General features: G+C 37.4%; 1 protein-coding gene across 1 annotated transcript; it reads right to left on the bottom strand.

The window, feature by feature from the left end:
- Positions 1-1,872: 1,872 nt before the first annotated feature.
- Positions 1,873-20,614, bottom strand: LOC134794283 (uncharacterized). Its single transcript, XM_063766039.1, has 7 exons — positions 19,387-20,614; positions 18,966-19,227; positions 18,635-18,751; positions 15,978-16,087; positions 10,592-10,724; positions 6,475-6,713; positions 1,873-5,781 (listed from the first exon to the last, which is right to left on the bottom strand). Exons 1-7 carry the CDS (start codon positions 20,490-20,492, stop codon positions 5,706-5,708), a joined length of 2,043 nt encoding a protein of 680 aa, XP_063622109.1. The 5' UTR covers positions 20,493-20,614; the 3' UTR covers positions 1,873-5,705.
- Between the last annotated feature and the right edge of the window lie 234 nt (positions 20,615-20,848).

The following is a 20,848-nucleotide window of genomic DNA, read 5'->3' as shown; positions in this document are numbered from 1 at the left end:
TAAAAGTAGGTATCACATTCAGTAGCACCTTTACAAGTTTTTGGTTCCAATGTTCCAATTGATGACGCTCCGTAGAACGATCAAAATCACTTTCAAAATTCTAGGGTATAAATCTCTTCACCGGACTTACCTACTACAAAAATTACCCTTTTTAGAATATATAAGCTCGGTATAGCATTACCCTAATAAACGTCAGTGGCGGCCGTCAAGCAATTTAACCCGAAACAAATTCAAAATATAATGACAATTGCATTCTATTCTAGGGTTAAACACTGCTTAGCAGTCAGCATCAAAAGTAATTTTATTATTTTACCACACCGGCTGGTACCTAAAGGCTCTCTTGATTGTTTTAAAACTAATAAGAAAGTTGCATTTTATCCACTTGTGGGGCAAAGTAAACAAATGAAAATTTTGAGTTGTTTCCTTATACTGGCTGGTAGAATTGACTTTTAAATGATAAATATTTAATAAAATTCATTTTGAATTGATTTCGTTTGATATTTTACAGTTAGCATTTTCCTTGTGTTGGTATCATGAAAATTTTTGTGTTTCACTCGGTGGCAAAATTTTACCTCCCTCGTACCTTGAAACCATCGCAACGCTCAAGTTGCGAGGGTCCCGCTACGAGGCGGGACAAGCAGAAAGTGATCGATTATTACTTAGTTTTATTTATTTATTAAAAAGCAGTTCATCCAAACGTTTTCAAACATAGTTGATTTACTTTAAATCTCACTTTTTCTCACCTCTGTTGCAATAGTTTAATTACATTAGTATTTAATTATTTATCGTATATATTAAAATTATTTCGTTCAATAGTTTAGGATTAGGATCTTAAAGACGATTCGTTTCAAACTATATCTTTGGAATCGCATAAAGTAACAACGATAAAATACTCCGTTCATAAAAATGTCAGATGAATAAAACAATGATTAAAATTAAATGGTAGCATTACATAATTACTTACCTAAAAATACGTATAACGAAAAAAGTAATTTAATTAATTGTATAGCCTAGTCCTTACATTTAGAATTATGGAAAACATCGATGTACAACAAGAAAACTTCAAAACTATTTTAAAACGTTCCCTGTCGCTGGCACTTGTGAAAGTTCCGTTCCAAAATAGAGAAATAAGTAATTTTACAGCACACGCAGTGCAGGTGTTATTTTAAACGTCAAACTTCTATGAAATTATGACGTATAAATAACACTGGCACTGCGTGTTCTGTCAAAATCTCTGCAGACTTTTCTTGATCTAACTCTAGGTAACGGACGAGAATGCATTTCACATTTCTTAAAAACTACGAAACATACGTATAAACTAACTTCTACAACAACATATTAGTGAATTGCTAAAATGTCCTCGAATCGCAACATTATTTATCGACTAAAAAGAAGTCGTCAATACAATAGGGTATTTGACTGTATTTAAAATAAATTATTTTACACGTAGACATAGACAGCAGTTAGGTATTGTTAGACACAATTTCTATTTTAAAACCCGTATTCTTTATACGGTACTGTAATTTGATCATGACGTCACATGCTAGTGCTATATAAATTCCATAGTACCAAATCGTTTTGACAATTCGAAAAATGAAACTGTTTTGACTAGTTGTCAATTTACCCTATTCCCGTGCACCGTGAAGACATTTCAACATGTCACAAATTGTGGAAGAGGTAAAACACTTATTGTAATACTTTAGTTTTGATTCAAGCACCCTGTTCGGTTGTCTCACTATAAACATTGGTCTTTACTTAGTGAATTTAATAAACTCTAGAAATTATCTTAGATCGGCAATAGAAGACATTTATTTTTTAGGCAACAAAAAAAATGCTGGCCCAAAAAGGCCAGTGCTACGGTATATGCAAAAATAATTTATTGTAAAGTCTAAGAAAAAAACGTGCCTTAGTTTGACATCCAAAACAGATGGCGCTGTACTGCGCCATATGTTTTGCGGTTACTGAATTGTCAAACGTCAACTTTTGACAATCAGAGTTACCACAAAATGTACGGAGCTGTATAGCGCCATCTCGTTTACCTGTCAAATTCGAAGCACAAAATTGTCTTAGATTTTACGCATATTACTCAATCAATGTATCTTTGATATATGTAAGATAGGCAGATAACATCCGTGACTTAGGAACAAATAATTATGCCCTTCCAACAAATAAACACCCGTCTGTGTGGAAAGAGACGAATCGTGGAATATAAGGGAACCAATACATTCTATGACTCTTCTCTTTCCGCACAGACGCTACCAGAATTCGAGCCCAGAATCATCAGTGTCGTAGGCAGATAGGCTTTATTTGCACCTAAGCCCTACATTCGAAGTTTTAAACGCAAAGAGAAAAAAATAAAAAGACGCACAAAGTAGAGCAATATATCGTAAGGCTAATCGGTAACATATGGTCTAATCGCTATCAAGTCGAACATAGTAAGTCTTACATTTTGAGGTTTCTAGGTTGTATAAAAGTATGAACTTTATTGTTGGACATACACAAATAAGGTTCCTAAAACAATTCGGAAAGTGAGGTATAAAGGCGAACTTATCCCTTAGTATATGAGATCTGTTATGTAGCGGGTAACTCCAAGATTTCGATAGATATTACACAATAAAAAAGTAATAGGTTGCCGGAGCGTTACGGCTACGAATAAAATAATTGCTCTATTTGTGTGTATTTTTACCATTTATCTGTGAAACTAGAAAACTATATTACTTAACAAAAAGTATCTCTCATGTAACATGGACCATAATATGGCACAATCCCCTTTTCAATAACTATACGCGAGGCCGAAAAAAGTGCTTTATTAACATTCACCTACTTCTAAATACATTTATAATTTTGGAATTCCTACAACATTCATTTCAATGTACTTACTAACACTAATAACATCAACACTTAACTGAGCTTCAAAATGTGGAGGATGATTTAACGTGAATTATTTAGACAGTAACTTAATATAAGTAATTAATGTGTAAGACGCACAAAGTGGTGAAACCATCAGGACAACAGGAGACATAGATGGCATGGAACTACGTTTCCTTACCCCTCATGTACAACAAATACATGGCCAACAAAGCGCCATTTAGTTTAACTGTCACAATATACAATAGTCTAGTTAAATGTCATTTTGTGCGTCTGATTATGTCTTTGCCGTTGATTTTAACTATAAATAAGGCTTTACAAATGTTAAATCTTCAATAAAAGAATCCCTAGGCGGCAGTGTACTTAGGTTCAAAATAAATGTAATTAAAGTTAACTAAAATTAATAAATGGAAATAAACGAAAATGTCTTTTTAGCGTCTCTTAAAAAAGCTGTAAACTGTTTAGAGAATATCATACATTTAACTACCTATATACGTATGGCCAACTATTTCGCAATCTTTGAATAGGACAGTACAAAAGTAGGCTCGGGAGGTACATGATACCTGGTTGGCCAAACTATAAACCGATTGTTTGTATGAAGTAATTGGCAGCTATACTTTTATGGCAGTGAAAACCTAGTGGAAATTAAGAATTGAAAATATATAATAATATTTTTAATACTACAAAATATCTATGCTTAATATGAATTATGACGCTGCCAGCTGCCACCACTAATCGTCATCGTGAACCTTGTCGGAATGCACGAAGGTTGATATAGGGTTGAACATGTTTTTAGAAAAGTGCTATTAAAAATTTGTATATAAATAGAATTCTGGATGTAAATGGAATACAACTCGATATATACCGATAGCGCGACATCTGCTGCACATTTAAGTGCTGAACGAAGATATTCGAGTTCATTTTGGTCCATAGTTGGGACCTTTTGGACTATAATTTGGTGGTTTAACGGTACCTTTTACTTACAGTTGGATCAACGATCTGGGCCCGTTTCATGAACATTTGTAACTTGTAATACGGGTACTTTTCCATTTGTTTTACAACTACTACGTTAGGTCATAATCGCGGGGACCTGTTGAAGAATTTGAGAATACAACCGGCCTGTCTAGAAGCGAAGTGTTTCTTACAATGATGATAACATCCGCTTTAGGGTTCCCCCACATACGCGACGCGTCGGCAGGTGCCGGCCGATGCGAGCGCGTCGGCAGGTGCCGGCCGATACGAGCGCGTCGGCAGGTGCCGGCCGATGCGAGCCGAGCCTAACGACGACTTTTTCGCTCTTATTGCGCAGACATAAAGCTTTTTCCTATCGGATTTTGCCGAATGCGTGTCGATATATCTGGGGAGACCCTTAGGGTGGTATTCCACCTGTCCAAATTCTTTGTCCAATGTAATTGCGTCTAAATCTTTCATTAAGCAAAATGTAATCTTAAATATGACATTGTATTCCATTTACACATGTAGTAGATAATACCTCTAAGATCGATTCTTAAGATCATAGATTATGATTTATGATATATTGACTAGTTTTACGTAGGTATGCCGAAATATTGTATTCTGTACTAAATGATTTGGTCAGTAAATGGTCGATGCTACAATTATCAAAATAGATTTTTGTTAAAGTCATTGTACCTAGTCTCAGTCTTAAATATAGTCGCGTTATTGACAAAAGTGAATTGGCAACATATTTATACGATTTTAGAGCATGGAGAAATTTAGAGGAACGCAAAAAAAGTTTAATTACTGAATTACAGCACTGAATTTCAAAATTAGTAGCTAAACTTTGTTATTGCGTTCCTCTAAATGTATCCATGAGTGTATTTACGTTTTTTGTTTATAATTAAGATTAGATAGTATTTAAAATATGCAGTTACGAAAAATAAATTGTTTAATGGCGGTTTTATCTTATTTTCGGTATTTGTGTGCAACATTTAATTAACATATTGCAACATTACTATAACACCTAAGGACGGGGGTGACATCACTACTCGACATTTAAAATCTTATTTCCTACAAGATAAAAGTTGTAATAAAATAGACTCTGACCACCCTAACTTTGCATGAACATAGGAGGAATGATGCATGCATATCCCTATCCCTATAGACTTAGCTCTTGGCACGAATAATTAGCGTGGTCCGACTCTAGCCAAAATGCTATTTAGTGGTAGCACGGACAACTAGTACATGTTAAGCCGTACCTACAAGGTTTCTTGGCATTGTCAAGACGATAAAACCGTTGACACTTGACAATCCAACACCAAAATACATCGCCGTAGCCGAGTCAGAGCTGCTAGTTATTAATTTTCGTCTTTTATTCATTTGCTTTTGAAAAAAGCTAACGGCATTTATGTATGCGACATTGTATTGTAAACTGGACAATGCGGAGGGAGCAGACTATACCTACAAATTGAAACTTTGTGTTAATTCAAGAAATGTGAACCCTCGAGAGATTTTGTTACTGAACCTTCCAAGCATCGAGTTGAATCGTCTCTTGATGACGAATTGTATTGTATTCACAGCACGTGGGGCATCTCTCACGGTCCACGATTAACAATAAACGGGTCGCCGTTGCGTTCAACTATCCAAGTATAAGATAAAGCGAGCCAGCTGCCCGGTATCGGCATAATAGTAGTGCACACCAAAAGCGGGGGGTCATCACAAAAACTGAACACGGTCTGATTGTGATTTAGCACGAAACCTGGGAGCAGGAGGGATATATGCACGAACCCGTGGTCGAAAGGGCACGGTTCGCCGACGACGTGGTTGTAGACGTACAGGAAGGACGGCAGCAGCGCGGCGCGGCGCGGGGCGGGCGCGTACTATTGGAACTCGTGCGTCAGCTTGTCCTCGGCGCACACTCGCGATGTCAGGAGGCCCGGGTTGCGTTCAGAATATCTGGAAATCAAAATTATGAAAATCAATTGGAGTGTCATAAATTTATTCGAAGCACATAGTAAGAACAGCAAGGTTTAACTTATTTCCATTGGGTCGTAAAGTATGCAATGATCCTGTCTCGATGCTTCGGTTTTCTGGGGGTATGAAACTGTCTGCAACTTACGAACATAAGGGTCAGGTCAGGAAAAATAGTCTCCCTGGCATAAAATGTACCGAAAGCAAGAATGTCTTTAACTTTAACCGCTACCTATTTAATTGCATGTCTAGTTTATAGGTATTCAAAATCATCTACGAACTTAAACTTCAGGTATGTAGAAAGATGAAAGTTAATAGAGAAATTTGCATATGTTGCAACCGATATAAGAAAATTAGATAACGCGATTTTGAATTGAGCAGCCAAACAAATTGTCATTTTATTATGGGTAAAGGAGACGCTTGAGCCTACTGCTGAAGGTCGTGTAGATTTTTGGATGTCCTATGCATGCGATTAGACTAAGGTCAATATGGTGAAGACCGTCTACAAGCTCTTTCGTCGCTTTTAACTCCTGCGTTTTTACACATACCTACTCCACTTACCGAATGTCAGTAGAGCGACGCGACCTACGAATACAAATACGAGAGTCCTTGTCCTATGACGGTCTTACATGCAATATATTTTATTAAGCACAATCAATCTAAATATGAAGAACTTACGCTATGCCCCTCTCACGAAGCCTCCGTTTCGTGGCCGGTTTGATCACCGGCCCGCCCGGACTGTGCAAGCCGCGGCCCGTTATGAAGAACAACGTGTGGAACCGCGGCCCTTTCGTCTGCGACTCCCGCAACTTCCGGATGTGGGAGTCGAGGAACAAGTCTAGTGTCTCTTTGGCTTCGAGGACGCGCATGAAGTGAAGGTCGATTGTGGATTTGTCGGTGTTTTTTGCCGCGTGGACCTGGAATACGATAATATATAAAACACTTCACGTAACAAAATCGTGTATAAGTAGGTACTATTTCGGAAGAAAGGCAAGAATAAACATAAGTAGGTAGACAAAAAGAATAGAGCTGATCTAATGAAGAAGGTAAACTTCGAAAAGGAATAAAGCGCCCTCATCGAGTTTAGACTCCTTTACAGGCGTTTCGGGCAGGTAATAGAATAATGTCGCGTACGCGCAAAAGCGAACGAATTTCTTCATGCTTAGAGTTAGAGCAAGATAGATAAGTCTACAACAATTTTGATAGCACACGCAGTGCAAGTGTTAATTAGTTAGTTATACTGGGCATTTTCCGCAAATCGACAACCATTGTGCCTATTTTGCGTGAAAACGAGGTTGCACTACTCTAGCCACCCCAGCTCGTCCATGAAACCTAGCAGTGTCTTCAGGTTGCTAACTGCCTCCTTCAGTGTGCACGGAGTCCCTAGGTATTGGTTCCTGTATGTTTCTATCTGTTTACAGTGTAGGAGGATATGTTTTGCTGTTTCTTCTTCTTCCATGCACGCTCTGCACATGAGGCTGTCTGTTTTACCCATATTATGTAGGTGTTTGTTTAGTGTGTTATGTCCTGTGATTAATCCCACTATTTTGCGTAGTTGGTGTCTGGGTGTTTTCAGTAGTAACTACTTTGGTAAGCTTGTAGTTTTGTTCCGGTAGAATTTCTTTGGTCTGCCTACAGGTGTTCATTTCAGTCCAGTACTTGTTGTGCAGCTGTTTGTGATGTTGATCTATGTAGCTGGTTTTGTAACTATGTAGGATACTGGTAGGGGTATAATGGGTTCGGGTCCGTGTGGTGGTGTTTCTGAACCTTTCCTAGCCAGTTCATCCGCTGCATCGTTTCCTCTTGATCCACTATGCCCCTTTATCCATTGTACTGTTACTTTGTTGCCTTCTTTGCTCACTTCAGTGAGGCCTCGATGACATTCAAGTATGAGTTCCGATGTGAGTTTGTCACTACCATGGTATAATAATATACTCCGCCTGGTACTCTATTCCGAGATTCGCGAATGACCTAACTGACACAGGCCTACGTCATCATGCTGTTTAGAGGTTCTCAAACTTTAAAATGTGGGAGAATTTTAACCAACGGTGAAAATTATTTTAACGGCATTAATTTTAAGTTATTCATGTAGAAACATAGTAAAATAAAACAAATCTAATGTATTAAATTAAACTTTATTTATTTACAAGACAAACGTTTGAAAAACTAATTCACAGTTACACATTCATTACCAAGCTTACGACGTGAAAAGTTTGGAAAACACTGCGACTGCTGACACTGAGCGAGAAGGAAATAACAATTAACACGCGTTCGACAAGGATGACGGTCAGGGCATGAAGTTATCTAGATCCGAATTGTCAAATGTGACAGCGCTATCCTGTGTTGCCAGTAGTGTAAACAGAATTACCCGAATGTCTGAAATTTCTTTCGTGAATCGGAAGACATTGCTAACGAATAATTAAAAATGACGTGTTATTGTAAAATTTAAGATAAAATACATATAAATAAAAATTATAAAATTATAAAGAAATATTTTAACTTATTAACCATAGGTATAATGTACCCATGTAACATGTTATGTTGAAATAAAGTGGCAATGTTATTGTGACGTAGGCCTGTGTCACTCTGGGAATAGAAGACCATGTTTTATTAGACCATTGTCACTACCTAGTGCTTGTAGTACTGATTTACTGTCGGACAGTAGTTTTTAGTATATTTTCTTGTTTTACTTGTCGTCTTTTTATCGCATTACAAGCTTCTATTATTCCTACACATTTAGCTTGGAATACCCTATTGTGTTCACCCAGGGGTTTTGAGATGTGTATGTTCAGGTCCTCCGAGAAGACACCACATCCGGTCCCTTCATTTGTTTTTGAGCCATCTGTAAATATCTTAAGTTTGTTTGGTATAGTCCTTCCTTCTGATCTTCTGTTAATGATATGGCGTAATCTTTCCGGAAGATCATAGTTTTTGGTATTTTGTCTATTGGCGCCTCCAACATTGGCATTTTTGAGATCATATTTCCATAGATCTTCTTGTGCGATGAAATGAGAGGTGTCCATAGGTTTAGGTTTTTCAACCAAAGAGCCGTGGCCGCGGCTTCCTTCTGTATGTATATGTGTAGTGGCAGGAGTCCTAGCATTATTTCTAGCGCCGCAGTCGGAGTAGTTCTCATACAGCCCGTCGCAGCTACACATCCTAGTCTTTGCGTTTTATTAAGTGTGTCTATTGCCGTGGTTAGATGGGTGCGGGGCCACCATACGATGGCGCCGTAGCTTATCATTGGCATTATTACCATTTTGTATAGCCACAGTATGATGTGAGGGGCTAGGCCCCATTTCTTGCCCACCATCCTCCGGCATTGCCAGAAGGCTACTGTTGCGTTGTTCAGTTTGTCGTCTAGGATTATGCCTAGGTATTTTACCTCCTTTGAAAGTGTTAGACTTGTGCCAAACAGTGTCGGCATTACGTATGTACCCAATTTTCGTTTGTCTGTGAAGAGAATTGTGTCAGTCTTTTTAGGGTTCCGTACCCAAAAGCTAAAACGGGACCCTATTACTAAGACTTCGCTGTCCGTCCGTCCGTCCGTCTATCTGTCTGTCACCAGGCTGTATCTCACGAACCGTGATAGCTAGACAGTTGAAATTTTCACAGATGATGTATTTCTGTTGCCGCTATAACAACAAATACTAAAAACAGAATAAAATAAAGATTTAAATGGGGCTCCCATACAACAAACGTGATTTTTGACCAAAGTTAAGCAACGTCGGGCGTGGTCAGTACTTGGATGGGTGACCGTTTTTTTTTGCATTTGTTTTTCATTTTTTTTCATTATGGTACGGAACCCTTCGTGCGTGAGTCCGACTCGCACTTGCCCGGTTTTTTGGGTTTACTGATAGGTCATTCTCCGTGCACCATTTCTCTACTATTTTCAGTGCTGGCTGTGTGAGTTCGCACAGTGTGCTGATTACTAGGCCGCTGATTAGTATGACTAAATAATCTGCGTACCCTATGGTCGTGAAGTGTTTGTGGTTTAGTTTTGTTATCAAATCGTTTGCCACTAGGTTCCAAAGCAATGGTGACAGTACTCCTCACCATGACTGAGGCATCCTCTCATGACTACTGCCTGGTGATTTTGATTTTCGGATAGTCTTATTATTCTCTGTCTTAGCATGTTCATTATCCATTCGGTTATGAGCGGATTGGTTCCGTGTCTTGGTAATGCTTGCTGAATGTTGCTAAAGTTGGTCTTGTCAAAGACTCCCTCTATGTCTATAGGTGCCTAGGCAGGAGTTTTTCCTTTCTAGCGCATTCTCTATGTTGCTTACTACAGCATGGAGAGCTGAGTCAGTTGATTTACCTTGACTGTAGGCATGTTGGTTTGGATGGATTTCTATGTTTTTTAGAGCCGTGTCCTTCAGTTCTCTGTCACAAATGTCATAAAATTCTTGTCTTCTATAAAATTATGACGTATAAATAACGCTTGCACTGCTTATGCTATTAAAAACGTTGCAGGCTTTTCTTGGTCTAACTCTAGCGTCCTTACTTTAACCAGGGGTGCGAAACTCCTGACTTCGGCCAAACTCGGCTCCGCTCGGCTCGGCATTGCTCCGAGCAATTATTAGGGTTGACACAACTTGACGTCCCTTTGCGTGCACGACCACAGATAAGATAATGGCTTGAATTTTGACAACCCTAAATAGCCGAAAGGGATAGTGCCATATATTAGAAAGGGACAGCATGATTCGACCCTGAACCGCTGTCTAACTTCGGTTTTGTGGGAAGTTTCCTTTCTGTACGGTAGTACTATTATTTATTCTGTGCTTTAACATACCTGCATCAGGGAAGCAGCCGCCAAACTGTTGGCGTGGTCGAACTTCTTCTTATGCAACACCGCCACGTCGGAGTAGTACGTGGCGATTTGAGGCATGTTGCGCGCCAGGTAGCTTTCGGCTCGCAGTCGGTACCTTAACAATAGATTATCATTGAGTAAATAAGTAAGTAAATATACTATATTGCACGACAAAAGAGAAATTCAATAACAGATTTACAATGTAAATAGCGCAACAGGCGTTCTTATCGCTAAGGGTGGTAAGTATTCCATCTGTCCAATATATTGGTCCAATGTGTATTTGCGTCTCACATTTTGCATAATGAAGAGAGTGAGACGCAATGACATTGGAAAAAGAAATTGGACAGGTGTAATACCACCTTGACATGTAAGCCGTGTAAACTATAAGACATGTAGGTAAGTAATTACCTATTTCTATTATGTACTAAACGAATATTATATAGCTTCTGGCCGCGACTTCGTCTGCGTTGAATGATGATTATGATGATGGATAAAAACTACCCTATGCCCTTCTTCGACTTAAATCTCCATACCAAATGTCATCTAAATCGGTTCAGCGGTTTCAGCGTGAAGAGGTAACAGACAGACAGAGTTACATTCGCATTTATGTATTTGTTAAAAACTATATACAGTAAGTCTTATCGGGTTTGACCTCCGAACTCTCGAGATAGTGAAAGTACAAAAGGATCTGTTTTATTTTCAAAGGCCGCCTATGATATAAAAGTCTACACAAACAACCAATTATAAACTAATTAATAATTATCAACGTAACTAGTTTACTGTCATACTTTATATATTTACTGGTTGACACCTGACAATATTTTTATTCCTCTGTCGCTATATAAGGAGTGGTCCGGAAAAAAAGTAGCAGCACATTATGTGGATATTTGATTTTATTTTGTATTAATTTGTAAGTAGTTAATTTTTATAGTGATCTGTAGATACTATTCTTTACAATTAAATACACTCTTATTTAATACAAAAGGGTGAATTAGAGTTTTCGCGGTTTATATTATAGGTACATCTCTCATGACACTTCTTGAACAGTGTCTTTTGAAGGAAATTATAAGGTATTTCTCATACACATCGTTTTTTCTAAAAGATTGATAAGCGAATTAATGCATTATCAAATTATTTTTCGTTCTATGTAAAACTTTTTTTATTTGACTTCACTTTGTGGTAGTTTCATGGAATTTCTACTTTTGTATATTTGCCATTTTTACAGAGATTTGTCTTCCATAGAAAAACCTCTGTCAGAGGTTAGATTGGAGAGACTTCCTAACTACCCAAGATAAATTCCAGTTTATTGGAATAGCTTATTCGTTAGATGATGTTCTTAAAAGCATAAAAAAAGTTATTAAACTGGAACTTCATTTGTGTCGTTGTAGAAAATGGTCAACAAATATTATCAAATTGTACTGTTCAAAAAGTTACAAAGTACATTGCAATAAAAATGAGAAAACTCAAACAATTTCATATTTATCGATATTATTTTATTTTATATTTTTACTTTATAGTATAACTAGCTGTGCCCGCGGCTCCGCCCGCGTGTAATTCGGTCTGTGTCAGTAAGCGGCTAATTTCTAATCCTAATTTCTCTCCCTCTCCCCTGGAGGCGGAACTTGAAGTAAAGTTGACATATGGATATGCTAGAGGACTGAAGTCCAGATAAAATATTTTACAATTAGGTACCACTAAATAAAACTACACTCCAAAATCAAGAGTTTTATTCGCCCTTATTCAAATTTTACACGTGATTTAAACTTAGAGAATATAACCAAACGGAGTGGTCATTAACAGTCCCCTCTGTCGAAAATAGGCGGCCAATGGTCAACCGACGTTTATCTGACATGGCTATGTTTACGTTACGTAGCTACACATATGATTTGCCCCTCCCCCGCAAGAAACGCCAGACTATTTTGTACCGAAAATTATAGACATGGCGTCTCCGTTGGTTATATTCTCTAAGGATTTAAACCACAGAGTAGTAGGTGTATATCGGACGATACAGTAAGGTATACGCGCGCGAGCGAAAGCGAAGCGGCCTGCCTGGCTAGAGCGCCACTTACCGTGGTCTTCTTCAGACTCCTGAGGAAGACCTCAATGCGTTGCGAAACTTTCGCGAATGATTCGATTTTTTTCGGGAAGGCATGGTAAATGCGTATAAAATGCGAGTCCCAAATCGTTTGACTCCGCAAACGACCAGTGCCGGATTAAGATAATAATATTTTGATGCCCTAAGTATTTCTAGACCATGGTGCCCCCTCTCCCTAGGGTCATCAAGATTACATTGAATTTTTTTGGTAAATTGAGTGACGTTCATTGCTGCATTTCAGCTGAGAATGGAAATCAGTCACATAATTTTATCACGAAAATTGACAGTGCCGCAGCAGTAACGTTGCAACAGAGTACCTAATGCTGCTGCAGTCGCCACCCGAATGTCACCTTTGTCATAAACATCTTAGAATGTTATTGAAAACGCGAGCGAAGCGAGTTCGAAAATTTTTCGATATAAAAACGCAATTTGATAGACGGTTGTACATTTTTACTTTTAGTATGGAAATCAGTCACATCATTTTATTACGAAAATTGACAGTGCTGCAGCAGTAACGTTGCAACAGAATAATGCTGCCGCAGTCCCCACCCGAATGTCATCCTTATCATATCTTAGAAAGTTATTGAAAACGCGAGCGAAGCGAGCGCGAAAATTTTTCGATATAAAAAAACGCAATTTGTTAGACAGTTGTACATTTTTACTTTTAGTATGGAAATCAGTCACATCATTTTATCACGAAAATTGACAGTGCGGCAGTAGTAACGTTGCAACAGAGTACCTAATGCTGCTGCAGTCGCCACCCGAATGTCACCTTTATCATATCTTAGAAAGTTATTGAAAACGCGAGCGAAGCGAGCGCGACAAATTTTCGATATAAAAAAAACGCAATTCGATAGACAGTTGTACATTTTTACTTTTAGTATGGAAATCAGTCACATCATTATATCACGAAAATTGAATGTCACCTTTATCATATGTTAGAAAGTTATTGAAAACGCGAGCGAAGCGAGCGCGAAAACTTTTCGATATAAAAAACGCATTTTGATAGACAGTTGTACCGTTTTACTTTTAGTATGGAAATCAGTCACATCATTTTATCACGAAAATTGACAGTGCCGCAGCAGTAACGTTACAACAGAGTACCTAATGCTGCTGCAATCGCCACCCGAATGTCACCTTTATCATATCTTAGAAAGTTATTGAAAACGCGAGCGAAGCGAGCGCGACAATTTTTCGATATAAAAAAACGCAATTTGATAGACAGTTGTACATTTTTACTTTTAGTGTGGAAATTAGTCACATCATTTTATCACGAAAATTGTCAGTGCTGCAGCAGTAACGTTGCAACAGAGTACCTAATGCTGCTGCAGGCGCCTCCCGAATGTTCACCTTTATCATAAGCATCTTAGAATGTTATTGAAAACGCGAGCGAAGCGAGCGCGAATTTTTTTCGATAATTTTTTGTGCCCCCTATAATTCGGTTTTTTAGCATTAGAAATAAGGTAAACAATCTTGATGTGTCTTTTAATTCAAAAACACATTTTAAAAATAAGTTACGGCAAATATGTAACAATTATGAATCTAATACGATCGTTTATATTCTTCTGCTTTCATAAGTAACAGTTACTGATTTTTAAAAAGCATTTTTCAATTAAAAGACATGTCAAGATCGCTTACCTTCTTTCAAGTTCTTTCTAATGCTAAAACAAAACGAACTATAGACAGGTGCCCTAAGCAATGCTTATTTTGCTTAAAAGGGTTAATCCGGCACTGCAAATGACAGAGGTCAATGTGTTTTTTTCAAAGTACCCACCTTCGTGGCCATTATTAAGTGCTTAAGGAGGCGATACGTAAGTACCCACCTTCGTGGCCATTATTAAGTGCTTAAGGAGGCGATACGTATGAATATGGATTTGATATGGATGCGATATAATTACGATTAGGTATAATTCATGACGGAGAAAATAAATAATTTTATACAATTATACGCGTGTTGATTATATAAACACACATAGTGTTTATTTTACCACTACGTAACTATGTAAACCCATTTTTAGTTTTCTTGGTTACTTCATGTTTACTCAGCTAGCCCAAAAGATGGCACTGTGCAATGAGGGGCGATTAATTTACTGTCGTTTAATTTTGTTGTATTAAATCAACACAATTATTCAATTAAATTTGTTGATATCCGTACGATTGATTGAAATTTTAGAAGAGGGGTCTTCTAAACTTAGAGTTAATTTGGCAAAATCCTTCCTCGGTGGCTTATTTATGTCACATCGTATTAAATTCAGCGCCATCTGTTCGTATACCAGGGTACTCCATTGTGTTAGCACATATTTGAAAAAAGTTTGCCCCTCCTTCCTAAGTAGCGCCATACGATTCAGGGGCAAACTTAAGTCAATCGATTATTGTGGCTACCCCCCCTTTTAGGGGTTGAATTTTTGTAGCCTATAACCTGGCCGGGGATTTTCTCGACAGATTAGTAAAGTTTTCATCAAAATCCGTTCAGCCGTTTTCACGTGATGCGCGTTCAAATAAACAGACAAACAGATAAACAGATAAACAGACAAACAGACAAAAATTCTAAAAACTGTTGGAACGTGTTCTGTTATCAATTCTAAGTATTCCCAGCCAACTTTTTTTCAAATATCTTCCATGTACAGACTTTCGACCCTCTTCAGCTTTATTATATGTATAGATTAACTAAATTACAAAAAAACAACAGCTTCATAATTAGCAAAAAAATATACCATATAATTCACTGCTACTTTTTTACTGGACCACTCCTTAGTACAGTCAGCAGCAGAAGTTGCTAAGTGGGCCAGGTGTTCAAAATGATCTTGACGCGATTTATTGTTTAGAGAATAAGAGCGTGTCAAGGTAATTTTGAACACCTCGCCCGCTTAACAACTTCTGCTGCTGTACGCCTACCATTATACATATAGGATGTAACAGCACATACACTAAAGATGCAACATGAGTGCTCATATACGCCTGTTGTTTTGACGTGATAACGTCTATAAATCGATGAACACCGGTAGCATGCACGAAAAAGTGTCACGTTATGGACATATCTCCATGGTAAAGTTGTGGACGGATCTCCATGGTAACGTTACGGCCACGTTTTCTTATGACGTTATCACGCAAAATTATCGTCCGTAAACCGACTTTACAGACAACCATATTTTTTTTTCCTGAATAGCCGGGTCCACACAGAGTGAGCATACGCGCGAGGAAATTCTCATGCTCGCTCTGTGTGGACTGTGGACCCGGTTATTTATGAACTCTAATTTCTTTTAATTTACTTACAGATTCCGCTGCTCCAGGTGTTCGCTGGCTTTGGTTCGGTACTCATGTACCATGTTCATGTCGACCTTGTCATCTTTAGGTAGCAAGGGCCACTCCACTTCCGACAGGGCCTGGAATTCATTAAGCGATCATGAGAATCTTGCCTTGTTTGCTTATACCAAAGAGAATTTGAAATAGAGGAATATTGTTAAAGTCAGTTATGTACTTAGTCAGTACATTTACTGCCATCTTTCAACACAAATGATCAACACTTTTAGAACTACATTTGCTTTGATCCTTATTTTTTCACTGATATGTTAAAGGGTCTAGCAGGCTAAGGAAGGAGAAGTGGCCCCTGTGACGAATATCGGATTTTTATAATGTCATTTGTTGGCTATCTTATAATATAGAAACACCGTTAGTTTCAGCCCCCTATCTTGAACCGTCACCAAGATAATGTCAAAAACGTCATTTTATGGACATATTTTTCAAAGTCGTTTTTCTTCTGCAATATATAAGGTAGAGCAATCAAACCAAATCATAGCTACAAAGAATGAGTAGGAGTATAACTCAGATTTTGTTAAATATTTAATTCCCTGAAAAAATAATGATTAAAATGTCAGAGATTTTTTTGACAGCTCTTTTCAACAAGTACCTATTTGTAAAGGTACACCTATGCAAAAAATCACATAAACTGCAAATAGTATTAGCTACTACCATGCGAAAAATCATTCAATATAATTGGTGCAACATACTAAAAAAAATTAAATGTCAACGAAAGCGTTTAGCTATCAAGGGCGTCTTTCATTCTGAAGGAGTTTTTCTGTTTAAATGAGGTTTAATTTCGTCTAGCAAAAGCTGTTCATTTTGAACTTGCCGCATGGCTGTCAACAAAGGTTACTCAACTGCTGCAACTAAGATAACATTTATAACTCAATTTTCACCGAAACTAACTACGAAATCAATGAAATGACAGATTTGCTATGTTATAATTATTTTATACAGGAAATTAATGGTTATTTGTTTCTAGAGTTAGACCAAGAAAAGTCTGCAGCGATTTTGATAGCCCACGCAGTACAAGTGTTATTTTAAACGTCAAACTTCTATGAAATTATGACGTATAAATAACACTTTCACTGCGTGGGCTATCAAAATCGCTGCAGACTTTTCTTGGTCTAACTCTAGTATCACCGTTTATGCGGCATAAAATAATTCATTTCAGCAAACATCGCAATACAAGTCACGTAGATAATGACTATCATAATATTCGTCGTCCCAGGTATGGGAAAATGTTATCCTGCAGTATTCGCAATATCTTTTTAACATAATATAATTTTAAATATCGTCCAAATATGTTTGATTTCTCGATTTCCACCTGAAACAATATTATGTACGTTAGTTTGTTAATGTATGTTTCCGATGGAAATCGTGAAATCAAAAATATTAGGACTCAACTTGCCACGATTTATAGCAAAGAAACTGTTTGTAAAATCTTTACCAGATGTTAAGATATCGCTTTCTGATGAAGATATTATGTTAAAAAGATATTGCGAATACTGCAGGATAACATTTTCCCATACCTGGGACGACGAATATTATTCATGATAGTCATTATCTACGTGACTTGTATGCGATATTTGCTATAATGAGTTATTTTATATCAAATGTATTAAAAACGGGTCACTCACGTATTTTAAGTCGAAAAACACTGTAACATAAAATAATTATAACATAGTAAATCTGTCATTTCATTGATTTCGTAGTTAGTTTCGGTGAAAATTGAGTTATAAATGTTATCTTAGTTGACAGCCATGCGTCAAGTTCAAAATAAACACTCTCTGTTGCTAGGCAACGAAATAAACCTCATTTAAACAGAAAATCTCCTTCAGAATGAAAGACGCCTTTGATAGCTAAACGCTTTCGTTGACATTTAAGTTTTTTTTAAGTATGTTGCACCAATTATTTTGAATTGGTTTTTCGCATGGTAGTAGCTAATACTATTTGCAGTTTATGTAATTTTTTGCATAGGTGTACCTTTACAAATACTTGTTGAAAAGAGCTGTCAAAAAAATCTCTGACATTTTAATCATTATTTTTTCAGGGAAATAAATATTTAAAAAAATCTGAGTTATACTCCTACTCATTCTTTGTAGCTATGATTTGGTTTGATTGCTCTATCTTATATAGTTCAGGAGAAAAACGACTTTGAAAAATGTGTCCATAAAATGACGTTTTTGACATTATCTCGGTGACGGTTCAAGATAGGGGGCTGAAACTTACGGTGTTTCTATATTATAAGATAGCCAACAAATGACATTATAAAAATTCGATATTCGTCACAGGGGCCAGTTCTCCTTCCTTAGCCTGCTAGACCCTTTGTTAAATGTCAAAAAGTATCGCCCAAAGGTATGGTGCCATCGCTCCCACATATCAGTTAAAAAATAAGGATCAAAGTCTAATGGCGTTCTAACATCTCTTCAATTTTATAACACTGATTTATTATAACTATATGTATATGTAAGTAGATAGGTTATAGTGTTCCAATGTGACAATTGTACAGTTTGCTCTTAGTCATTGGACTTTAACTAGGACTCGTCAACTTTACGTGACTAAGTACTGGGCGTTGTGTGCTGACCGGGACTTTCCCTAATAAAATCTTAGTAACATCCAGTGCTCACCTTTTTTTGTTCTTCAATCAACTTTTCATGGCGTTCTAGTTCTTTTGTAGTTATAAATTTTGCTACACCATTTTCTTCTTCCAGTATTTTGGCATTGCCTGTTGATGATAATAATACCTGGAAATAGTAAAGAAAAAAGTTTCATACGTTTTCGTTTTCCTTCATCATTACGTGTTGTCAAATATCACGATTATTACTGAATTCAAATGCGATATCCAGATGTTTTTACAAGACCCACTTCTAAATGTCTACAAATATCTAGTACCTATACCTACCCATTTTATAAATATACCTGTGGTAATAAAATAACATTAGGGTATATCCTTCTTACCTCAACCGTGGCTTGAAAATTATTGTCATGAGCCATAAGAAGTTCGGAGAGAATTTCTGGATTCACGTCAGGGAACAAATTGTACAGTTTCTCTCTCGTCATTCTAGCGGCCAAATCATTAGGCACATTATTGCGCCATTCTGCCGTTATCTCCTTCTTATAAATGGACAGTGCTAGTTCCATATCCATAATGTCTTTTAAGTCTGGAACGGCGGGTTCTTGCCCCGCTTTAGCCAATTGTTCTTCTTTTAAAGCCAACTGCCTGGAATATAAGGTAAAATGTTGTTGGATTACATAATAGGTTCTTAATTATTAACTGGGTAGTATACGTGTAAGCACACTTACCCAAAATATAACAATTCAGAAGTATTCCAAATGGGCAGGTAATCTTAGAAATTCATAAGCTGTTCGTATATCTCACCTCGCAAATTCTTCATCTTGGCGTAGCATTATTTCCGACTGGCGCGACTGCTCATCTAATTGATACATAAATGACTCAATCCAAAGAGCGTTAATTTCATTTAGCAAGGAAACTGGCATGTTCACTCTTGTCAGTATGTTATCTGGGTATAGCATATCGTTCCGGCCAAACATGTGGTCTAGCTCTGAAATAAAGACTGCTCCCAAATCAACGTTGACAACTCTTTCGCCATCATCACTGCAAGCGGTTTGAGAATCGTCATCATCAGTACTCAAATAAGACTCCGCTACAGGTTCAGAAGCAGTTGATGTGGAAGCTATAGGACTGTCTCTTTCTCTGTCTTCTGTTTCTTGTGGATGTGAAACACCTTGACCATCGTCCACTTCACCGCGGCGCATTTTCCTTATTTTAAGGCAATGGTTAGAGTAATGACTGTCAGATATAACTACGTTTTGCTCTATTTGACGTTTTAACTGTATAGAGGATTCCGAAAGATTCTTCTCTTTTTTCAATTTCGGTGTACTAGGTCCTGATATTCCTTGTGCGAGTTCAGTTGGGCTTAGATCTGGAATGGGTATAGTTGCTTTCGGCTGCGTATTAACGTTTGGTATTATGTTGTATGCTGCTAGACAGTCACACTGTTCGTCGTCAAAATCTTCTGTATCCGAAATGTCTCCAGTACTAGTGTGCAATTGATTATTAGCCATGCCGTCTAGGACAATATCAACAGCCCAGTTTACATCGCCTACACATTTGTCAAATATATCCCTCAATTCCACTTTGGATATATTCTTGAACAGTTTTCTAAAAGCAATAAAGTGTTTCTCTTCATTTTTGCATCTAACAGTTTCAATAGCAATGTGATCGTGATCATTCGTCATGCTGCTTTTGTCCAACATTCGCTTATTAGGAATCTTTTCTTCATTTAATCCCGTGTAGTAAAAGTTAATATCTCTAGGTGTAGCGATAAGAATTTTAAAGGTTGTATGATTGACGTCAGTGTCTCCAAATTCTACACTAGTGCCACTTGTTGCCATCTCTACTTCAACATTTGGTGTGTCCAGTAAACTAGTAGGTTGAGATTCAGTCCATGATGGCATGAACATTGAAATCTTTGACCAATCATTATAATGGGAACTGGATGGCAAAAATCTATCTGGTTCTGTAGAATTAAGTTCAGTATTTCTAGGTGGTTTAGGAACAAACTCTGGAGCATTTACAGTGAGAGAACTTGCTGGTAATTTTGTATCATCATTCCATGTATCTCCATTTTCCCATTCTTCTTCAAGTTTTTCAATTTGCTCTAACTGTTTTCGCACATCTTCTAGTTTTACAAACTCAACTTTATGGATTGGATCATTGTCATCATGAGCTGTTTCAGCGTCATTAGTGGTTACAGAGGAAATATCAACAGATGTTTCTTGTTCATTTTCTATAGTTGTTTCTATAATATGTTCTATAT

The sequence above is a fragment of the Cydia splendana genome, chromosome 10 (genome assembly GCF_910591565.1).
Source record: "Cydia splendana chromosome 10, ilCydSple1.2, whole genome shotgun sequence".
Taxonomy (NCBI): Eukaryota; Metazoa; Arthropoda; class Insecta; order Lepidoptera; family Tortricidae; genus Cydia; species Cydia splendana.
This window is presented reverse-complemented; position numbering and strand designations above follow the sequence as displayed.